Raw genomic sequence first — 9,502 nt, forward strand, 5'->3', positions numbered from 1 at the left:
CTGGTGGAGCTTCCACACCACAAGTATATAGTTGTAAGGGATTTACGGTTTTATGTCCCAGAAAGGTTTGGTAGTCTTGCAACATACTTTTGTGAGCCGTAGCTTTGATCTAAAAAAAAAGACAGAAAAGGCATTAAAAACAACATCATACAGTCATTAGATGTGGTGTTAATGACTGTCTGTAGATCCTATTGCTTACAGGTCAGGGGGCCTATGGATAATTCCTTTTCTACGCCAAGTTCAAAAAACAAAAAAGCCATATCCGTTTTTCGTTCAAAAGCAAACAAACAAAAAAGGACTCTTTTTCCATGTTTACTCTACAAACCCAGAAACACTAAAACGACACCAAAGCGGTCCCTTTTTTCGTTTTGCCTCATTCCTTTTGTCATTCTTTGAGGTGCAACTGAAGAAGGAATAAGGTGTTGCTTTGCGCTTTTTTCATATTGAGAACTCGGATCCAAAACGGAAGTGGCGTCATTTCACCGTTCTGCCTTACAGAATTAATAAACGCTAAATCAAGTCAAAACTGCCCGCTTTTTCATTTTTGTCTTTTGCATTCTATCATTATGTATTTTGGGACTAAAGAAGTAAATTGGCGTCATAGTGTTTTCCTTTTCAGTTTCACAATACGAAAAACCCAAATGGATTATTTTATTTTGATTTATTACCTTCTCAGTAAAAAGAGAGTAAATTGGCGTCATGGTGTTTTCCTTTTCAGTTTCACAATACGAAAAGCCCAAATGGATTATTTTTATTTATTATTTATTTCCTTCTCAGACGTCACGGGAGAGGTGGGGCAGAGGCTGCGCCGCTGCGGGCATGAGGGTATGGAGTGGGTGAGGTTTGGGGTTTATGGAGGTGGAGGATTTGTGTGGGGGGGGGGGGCTTCACGTCGGAGGGGGGGGGGGGGGGAACAGCTTACGTGCATTTTCTTTCTTTATTATTTTTTTTCTCACTTTCCCCAATAATTGTGTTAAATACAGAATAAAGTGTCATAACTTTAAACAGTAGGTGATTAGCGTAGTGGTTAGGCAAGCAGATTTCAGTGTGGGAGGCTGGGATTCGAATCTTTCCTGGGGTCAGGTCCTCTTTATGTCTTCGGGTGTGCTCTGACCAGGAAAATCTATTTTTCCTCTTTTATTAGACATTCACGTGGTATTTTTCTGCCTATATTGATAGGAACAGTAGACTGACAAGAAATGGGGAGACACGCAGCAAAGGTCGTCGGGATCGGGAGTCGAACCCGCAGCACGCTGTCGTTGCCAGGCTGGATTACCTGCCAACGGTCCGGGCCTATTTTCTTTTTTCTATAGAAATGGAGACTGTTCCCAAACATTAATGATAGCCTACTATGTGAATATAGTGCTATGTAACACTTAAATACATTTCATATATATTTTTAAAGCAGCCTCATGTTTCATTTACTTCACCTCATTGTAATACAAAATAAATGACTGCCTAATGTTATACCTCTTGTCTACCAGTAGGTGGTAGGACACCACCTCTAACCATCTCATTAAACTTTCATAGACTTTAATATTTGCCATCAGTAAGGTGGTGTAACTACACTGCAGAAAAACCAGGACCATTGTAAAGAATTTCAGAATTAATGAGCAGATGGCAATGTCATAAAGAATGAATACAAGTGCTGAAGTTAGTTAAATTTAATTGCATATTGTAGCAACAGTGTAATTGTTCAAAGCAGTATATACAGTTAGTATATTCTCCACAGAAGTCTTGACAGGAGCGCAGATTGCCACCGTCAGGGACACTCTGAAGTGTGTGATCTGCAATGGTTTGCATTTCTAAATCACATTTTCAAAACACTTTTTTTTAGGCTAGTCCATAACAATCTTTTTTTTTTTAAACTCCAGTTCTCTACGCGAAGGACTAAATTTCTCTTCTGATACTGTATACTACTGACTGAGAGATACTGATCAAATTATTGTTCCGTTTATTCATCTTGAAGAGACCATGATGAGTCATCTATGTACAACAATGGATCCTCAATGAGAGAAATTGCCCCAAATGTCAAGACCCCAGCTTTGGTGCCAATAACTTGAGCTCACTGGAATGGACGACATCCTCGATAATCTCTGGAATAAATGTGTTCATTTATGTTGACATTTGCCTGTTCAATTTAATGCACTCATTTAACAGTCCGTGGAGAGTAGTTGGCGGATGTTTTGGATGATGACAGACAGCAGAACGCTCAGAGCTTGATGCGGAGCAGAAGGCCATCAGCTGCCAGGTCCTCGATGTTCTTTTGGGTGTCACCGTCGACACTGTGGGAAGGAGGAAGAAATGTTAATTGAGACAATACAAATTCTGCCATTACAATAAGGTTTCGATTCTTTACATTGTTCAATAGCTAACAATTACAGCTATCAAAATGTGAAGACTATGAAAAACATTAGATTAGCAAGTGCCACAGATTTGAGGATTTTCATTTATTCTGTGTCCATGTTTTCGTGTAACAAATTCTCAATATTCAATATTGTAATGAACCGTCTTCAGTCACCAGTTATAGTGCCACATCTGCTCCCTGTTTTTACAATGCACATAAAGTCACATTTTCAATAAAGATAAGCAGACACCTCACACATTCACCAATATGGTGAAACCTCCCCATTCAATCAAATGCAATGTGTATGTCTGTATTTACAAAATAGTATGTCTGCATTTAGAAAATCAGTCTGAGATTGTTTTTGGTTTGGATAAATGCAATGCTTATTACCTCCGTCTCTTGGCTCGCTGAAGCTCCTGGTACTTGCTCTCCAAGAGTACGACCGTGTGCTGCCACGTTTCCAAACGTTTGCTATGGAATGAAGCAAAAACATTAGGCAAATAATGGTCGGTTAAAGTGCAGACATCCACACCAGATGTTATTTTGTGTCATCCTACAACTGTAATCTTTGACAAGTTTACACTTGAAGGCATAGATGTCCCTCTACTTTCATCTGTCATTTTTTTCGTACTGCAACCTTTGCAATAGATTGCCCTGGCAGTATCAATAAATGTCTATCCATCTTGCCCCCACCCCTCTAGATATATAAGCAAATGTGTAAGTATACAATATCAGATTATAAAGGCTATAATTAGGGCAGATCTGCCCTGTTGTAACTTGTTAGACTTTAGTTATAATGTGAAGTACACAAGCTTAGTCAGGCTAAGCTTCCCAATGTCACTAGATTTTAAACAAATGTAATTATTCATCATTAGAATAAAAGCCATAAGATGAAAATACCCAAACATACAAAGGCTCTGAGATGTGAAGACTGTAGTTTAATTTTGTACAATTCCTGGCAGCACATCCAGACAATGTATTACTCTGCAGATACAGTGCATATTTTTGTTCTTACCTGTTTAAAGTATTTGGTGGTTGTGGAGGGGTTAACAGCTGGTGCCACCAGGCCTCTGAGGGAACCGGAACCCAGTTCAGGTAGAATGGATCTCCTCGACGCAAAAGTTAATTTGTGGATGATAACCCACTGCTGCAGAGGTAGCTGAAATGATACGAATGATACAGATGTCAGCCATTAATATTAAGGAAGCGAGGAGACTTTTTTTTAGAGAATGCACCATTGACTTCCAAATTACACTTGCCAACATTACAATAAATAAACATGCTTCTGTTCTTTAGATTTGTACAACGGCTAAACATTAGCTAGCAAATATCAAAATAAAAGTTAGCTTAGCAAGTTACATTTGAGGCTTGTCATTTACCTCATGTGTCACCTTTCTCTTGTTCCAAGCAGATCTGCAATATTCTAATTTACTGGCTTGTCATAGCCACATCTGGCCATTTTTACAATGTGCATAAAAGGTCAAATTTACTGTCAAAGATAGGCAGACTGTGGCATACAGAGACAGTCCAACATAGTGACACCTCCCCATTCAAACACATGAAACGTTTATGTCTGTGTTTAGAAAAGCTGTTAATTAAACGCAATGCTCATTACCTGCTTCTGCGCCTCTTGCCCCCGCAGTTGGTGGAAGTCACTTTCCAAGAGGACGATGACCTTCAGTGTTGCATTTCCACACCTTTGCTACAGAACAGAAAATGGAGCAACAGTTGATTTGAATTCCAAGATCTTGTTGCATTTAAAACCATCATCACCAACTTTAATGTACCAGTCTGTGTTGGAGACAACCTATAATAGTAATTCAAATAGATTCTAACTATACGTTTCTGACCCAGATGTTTCATTAAAATATTGTTAATAATTCACAATTTGGATAGTTGAAAGTCAGAAATGCTTTAAACTATGACAGTAAACTGAGTGGGTGGGAAAAACTAGACCTTGTATAGGGCTTTGGGAACACATATTTTATAGACCTAACAATTAATCCATCATTAATTCATTCCAGCGCATTTTCCGTGTGCATTCACAACACTCTGTCAGTGGTGTAAAAAGTACTCAAATGTCTATAAGACATTAAAAGGCCTCTGAGGGAACCGGAACCCAGTTCAGGTAGAATTATCTCCTCGACGCAAAAGTTAATTTGTGGATGATAACCCACTGCTGTAGAGGTACTTGTGCAGGGGAAGCTGAAATTATACGATAAGCAGATGTCAGCCATTAATATTAATTATCACATTATGATCAACATCCATTTTAGTATCTTTAATACAATGCTCAAACAGCATCGACTTAACTGTGGTGCTGGAGATAAACCAAAAAGCTACACAGCCGGATAACAGGCTGTGAAAACATCACTTTATGTCTCTTCATACTGATCACATGTGATTCGAGGCAAGGCTTTAGAAGGCGTTTTTAGAGTCATCCTCAGGTCTGAAACTGTAAAAAATAAAAATGCAAACCTCTGCAGACACCTCAGAGTGACCCTCTGTGCTTGAGTCAAGGCGACCGTGGACACTCTGCTTTGCCTCATGAACAAATGAAGTAGTTGGCGGATGTTCTGGGTGACAGCCCATCAGCTGCCAGCACAAGCTCCTCAATGTCTTTAACACTGGGGGAAGAGAGGAGAAAAAAAATATTTAGAGACTGCACCATTGACCTTCCAAGTGTTGCATTTCCACACCTTTGCTACAGAACAGAAAATGGAGCAACAGTTGATTTGAATTCCAAGATCTGGTTACATTTAAAACCATCATCAACTTTAAAAATACCAGAGTGTACCAGAGTCTGTGTTGGACAACCAATAATAGTAATTCAAATTCTAACTAGAAGTTTCTGACCCAGATGTTTCATTAAAATATTGTTAATAATTCACAATTTGGATAGTTGAAAGCCAGAAATGCTTTCAACTATGACAGTAAACTGAGTGGTGGGAAAAACTAGACCTTGTATAGGGCTTTGGGAACACACATTTTATAGACCTAATTAAGCCATCATTAATTCATTCCAGCGCGCTTTTCGTGCGCATTCACAACACTATATCAGTCAGTGGTGTAAAAAGTACTCAAATAAACGTATCATACTGTAATATAGAAATACTCTGTTACAATGAAAAGTCCGGAATTCAATTCGGAATAGACTTTAGTTATAATGTTAAGTACACAAGCTTAGTCAGGCTAAGCTTCCCAATGTCACTAGATTTTAAACAAACGTAATTATTCATTAAAAGAATAAAAGACATAAGATGAAAATACCCAAACATACAAAGGCTCTGAGATTTGAAGCATTCAACCAAGCCAGAGAAAATGACCAGATTTGAAAATATCTTAACGTACTGGAGTCTGTGCTGGAGACAACCAAAAGGTTTCCTTGAGCATCGCAGAACAAAACTTGTTGGTCTGTTGCCAGCTCGAGCTTGATTTTCTCACAGACCGTTGCAGAAGACTGCTCCTCCTGCTGAGTCAGTGTAAGGATCATCCTCTGCTCCAGGACCAGTCTTCCTCTCTCCCAATGAATATGTCTCTGTACAGACAGAGGGGGGGGGGGGGGGGGGGGGGGGGGTAGTTGATGTTTGTACAATTCCTGGCTTCACATTCAGACAAAGTATTACTCTGCATAATATAGAGTACATATCATTTGTTCTTACCTGTTGAAAGTATTTGGTGGAGGGGTAGCAGCAGCTAGTGCCACAGGGGCAGCTCCACCAGGCCTCTGAGGGAACCAGAACCCCGTTCCTGCTGCAGAGGTACTGGGTGCACTGGAATCTGCAGATGATACGATTCAAGTAGATGTCAGCTATTAATATGATCATAGTAGAGACTAAAATAGCTTTAGTCTCTACAATCCAATGCTAGTCTGTGAAAACTAACAGCCTTCATACAGATAAAATGTCACTGTTGAAATTGTCACGTCAGTAATTTCAGCCCTGATAAAATGGACAAAGTCTAAATTCACTGACTGGATAGTTTAAATGTTTAAATGTGAATCGTTTCTGGCTTCTTTACTCCTCTGACAATACACTTAATGTCTGTGTTGGGGAAAAAATTACACCTCAAGAGCTTGGGGACATCAATCATTAAACTGGCAATAGAAATGATGGTTAGTATATAGCCATACCTGCATGTAGGGAGGAAGACCCCTCTTCCCCACAAACTTCACACCTCTGCCCCAAGGGAACGTCAAAAACTCCTGTTGGCCCAGCTAGTATCACGTCTCCTCCTTCTGTGATCAAGTGCATATTTGATGTTACAGGACAGGACATATGGACAGGACATATGGGCAAGGTCTTGACACCTTCGCCTCATGGAGGTACTCCACCAAGTTAGTTCCAACCTGAGAAAGAAATGAAGAACAAAAGACAAGATAAAAACAAAGTAAAAGCAAAGAGTAAGCAAGATTTGGCATTCACCGAGAGCAGTGGCTGATAACAAAGCGTTGTGAGCTTGCATATCTGCCCCCCGCCCCCCCCCCAAGAATATGGATGCTGGGTTCAAGTGGTTAAGTATAACATTTCCCTTTAGATATGCAGAGGGACTTACAGGCTTATGATCGATGAAGGCCAACTTAGACTCCTCCATAGTGTGCCGGACCACTTTTCGGCCAACCTTGTAGACAGTTGGTGGGAGCAGCGTTGGTAGTTGGCACAGCGCAAGTTCCCCCAAACAATCTGTAGGAAGACAATTGTATAGGTATCAATATGTGGAATGGCATATCTGTGATTTGGTAATTTAGTAGTAAAATAAAGTCTGCTGTACAATATAACAATGTATTACCGGGTGTTAATCCATCAAGCGACAAGTTTAGTTTCCCATCCCGTCTCGCCAGTTGCAGAATCTTGTCTTTAAAACACGGCAGCCAGGTTTCGAAGAGCTTCGGCGCAGCCTCTCCATGTAGGATCTGAAAGTCCTGTGCAATCTAAAAGAAATAGAAAATTCAATGCGGCAGCGGACATACTGATAAAAGATTGTTAAACAATGCATCAACATCATATGAAAATGTATACTCCTTTCTAACTTACCATGCCTGGAGTGAAAAGATGTGGGAACTCAAGACGGATCCTCTGAATGTCCCACCTGTTTTCCCTTAAAGACTTGGCCCTGTTTGATAGTTTGTAGAAAGTACAGCAGTACAAAAATGTTAAAAAGGATAACACAAAAAGGCCTTGGGCAGTTGCAGACAGGTGCTCTTTTATGACAGTTTTGGAGGGTAAGGAGTTGCACTTTCTTGATGGCTGGTGGTAGGCTGTTCCACATTTTGGTAGCATTATAGTGAAATGCATTCATCCCCAAGTTTGTGCAGATTTTGGGGGGAGGGGGGGGACAAGAGTAATGGAGCTTCCACTGGTGATGTGCCCTTTTCTCACTCTTTTTGACAGGTACATGGGCACTGGTCCCTTGAAAACCAGGCCCATTGCAAGTTGCTGTACTCTGTCCTCTACCCTGAGCCATCCCACTATAGAGCATCGCAGTTCCCGCCCACTTCCTGGTGCCGGAAGGAAAAACTCAATGCATTTTTCCCATTGACATTTCCAAAAATATTTATATCAATTAATTTAAGCCTAGAATCAAGCCATCCGTGAATCATGACCATAAAACGTTTTTTTCTGTGATTTCTTTTTTTTATATTTAATTATATGATATACTATATTTAATAAATACCCTTTGTTTTGCCGTTTTCAAAAAAATAATAATCACAGAATCAAACGTTTTATGGTCATGATTCACCAGGACCCTGGATGGCTTGAGTCTAGGCTTAAATTAATTGATATAAATATTTTTGGAAATGTCAATGGGAAAAATGCATTGAGTATTTTGCGGTGGAACCCGGAAGGGGCGGGAACTGCGATGCTCTATAGCATCATAATGAGCAGGGGTTAGGGTCATAGGTGTTAGAGGTCTAGTAGTAGTTTGTTTTGAGAAGTCTGTAGTTTAGATTTGAATGACTTTGAGGTGCTACAGTACCATGAGGCACATGCATAGGCAAAATGACATTAAAAGAGTGCTGCAGCTAGTGTCCTCAGTGCATTCCTACTGACCTGTACACTGCTGTATCCTGCATGTATTGCTCCACCTGGTTGAGGGGCTGCGAATTATGTTTCAGCCACTCTTTGCACTGTATGGCTCTTTCTTCCGATACGGTACATTCTATAAAAAGTACACAAGGATATTAACAATCTCAAAATGATATGTCTGTATGGCTTTAAAAAAATATTCAGTTCCAACGATTACCTGGTATGAATGTCCTACGAGTGCCAGCTTCACTACTTTGTGGCGGTGTCTGCTGCGTACTCTGTGACCTGTCCCGTGATCTGCTCTGTGATCTCATCCTCTTCCTCACGTTCCGAAGCCTGTCTTCAAGGAATCCACAGGCTGGGTGGCGGTTCCGTCCTGGGGTGAACCAGACTCCCTGTCAAGAAATGAAAGTCTTTGGTGAACAGAGATGAGGCACATTTTGATAGCGTGGCTACAAGATGTGGCTGAGCCATCTAGAACAGGGTTTGTCTATATGACTGTGCCTGTCTGACGACATAGCAGAGAAGTCCAGTACTCTGGTGCTGGGAGATGAGTTATATTGTGTTCAACTGACTGTTTTAGCATCAATTCCTCAATAAAATGTTAATTACTTACGAAGCCACTGCTTGAGTCGTCCTTCAAGGAGGGAAACCCATGAATCAACGATGCAGCCAGGGCCTTTTGTCTCATTGGTAGGACTGCAAACACAGAAAAACTAAATTACCAGCAGAGTCAAATTAGATCTTAAGTATTGCTAAAACATGTCTCGCACCCCAGTATAATGGCTGTAGCATATTCTGCAGCTAATAGGGATCCTAATACATTAAAAGCACTACTGAACGTGTGTTTTAGTACATGTGTTGTGCATGTTTATGTTGGTGGTAAAGGTCAGACTTGAAAGTAGTGTCCCGTCTTATCTTTTCCCCTGAAAGAAGATTTATATAACCTTTTCAAACATCCATAACATTCAAGCAAAAACAAAAAAAACTTTTCTATTACCTCTCTCCAAACTTCTCCATGAGGTGAGATACCATAATACGGACGAGGCACTTTCTTTGCGAAATGGTGATCCCATCCTCATCAAGGCTCCCCAGGATCTGCTTGCCTTCCGTTGAGCCTGTGAGAATC

General features: G+C 40.4%; 2 protein-coding genes across 2 annotated transcripts; both read right to left on the reverse strand.

Annotated features, from left to right (window-relative positions):
* Window positions 1–1,524: 1,524 nt before the first annotated feature.
* On the reverse strand, window positions 1,525–6,038 carry LOC308081522 (uncharacterized protein). The gene is made up of 7 exons (XM_080457893.1): window positions 6,010–6,038; window positions 5,796–5,885; window positions 4,826–4,974; window positions 3,963–4,049; window positions 3,363–3,506; window positions 2,738–2,818; window positions 1,525–2,285 (listed from the first exon to the last, which is right to left on the reverse strand). Exons 3-7 carry the CDS (start codon window positions 4,937–4,939, stop codon window positions 2,274–2,276), a joined length of 438 nt encoding a protein of 145 aa, XP_080314019.1. The 5' UTR covers window positions 4,940–4,974; window positions 5,796–5,885; window positions 6,010–6,038; the 3' UTR covers window positions 1,525–2,273.
* On the reverse strand, window positions 6,028–9,496 carry LOC308081521 (uncharacterized protein). The gene is made up of 9 exons (XM_080457892.1): window positions 9,374–9,496; window positions 8,990–9,072; window positions 8,591–8,768; window positions 8,398–8,506; window positions 7,381–7,459; window positions 7,136–7,277; window positions 6,902–7,029; window positions 6,480–6,695; window positions 6,028–6,127 (listed from the first exon to the last, which is right to left on the reverse strand). Exons 1-8 carry the CDS (start codon window positions 9,453–9,455, stop codon window positions 6,609–6,611), a joined length of 888 nt encoding a protein of 295 aa, XP_080314018.1. The 5' UTR covers window positions 9,456–9,496; the 3' UTR covers window positions 6,028–6,127; window positions 6,480–6,608.
* Window positions 9,497–9,502: the final 6 nt, after the last annotated feature.

Source organism: Gymnoscopelus braueri (assembly GCF_963280865.1).
Source record: "Gymnoscopelus braueri genome assembly, contig: SCAFFOLD_102, whole genome shotgun sequence".
NCBI lineage: Eukaryota > Metazoa > Chordata > Actinopteri > Myctophiformes > Myctophidae > Gymnoscopelus > Gymnoscopelus braueri.

Excerpts from the sequence above, each read along its gene's own strand:
- LOC308081522 (XM_080457893.1), bottom strand. The coding sequence starts at position 4,939 with ATGGGCTGTCACCCAGAACATCCGCCAACTACTTCATTTGTTCATGAG. Across the intron at positions 4,050-4,825 it reads ACTCTGAGGTGTCTGCAGAG|CAAAGGTGTGGAAATGCAAC; the intron begins GTTTGCATTTTT and ends TCTGTTCTGTAG. Across the intron at positions 3,507-3,962 it reads GGCAAGAGGCGCAGAAGCAG|CTACCTCTGCAGCAGTGGGT; the intron begins GTAATGAGCATT and ends GTATCATTTCAG.
- LOC308081521 (XM_080457892.1), bottom strand. The coding sequence starts at position 9,455 with ATGAGGATGGGATCACCATTTCGCAAAGAAAGTGCCTCGTCCGTATTA. Across the intron at positions 7,460-8,397 it reads CAGGATACAGCAGTGTACAG|GGCCAAGTCTTTAAGGGAAA; the intron begins GTCAGTAGGAAT and ends ACTATCAAACAG. Across the intron at positions 6,696-6,901 it reads CCTTCATCGATCATAAGCCT|GTTGGAACTAACTTGGTGGA; the intron begins GTAAGTCCCTCT and ends TTTCTTTCTCAG.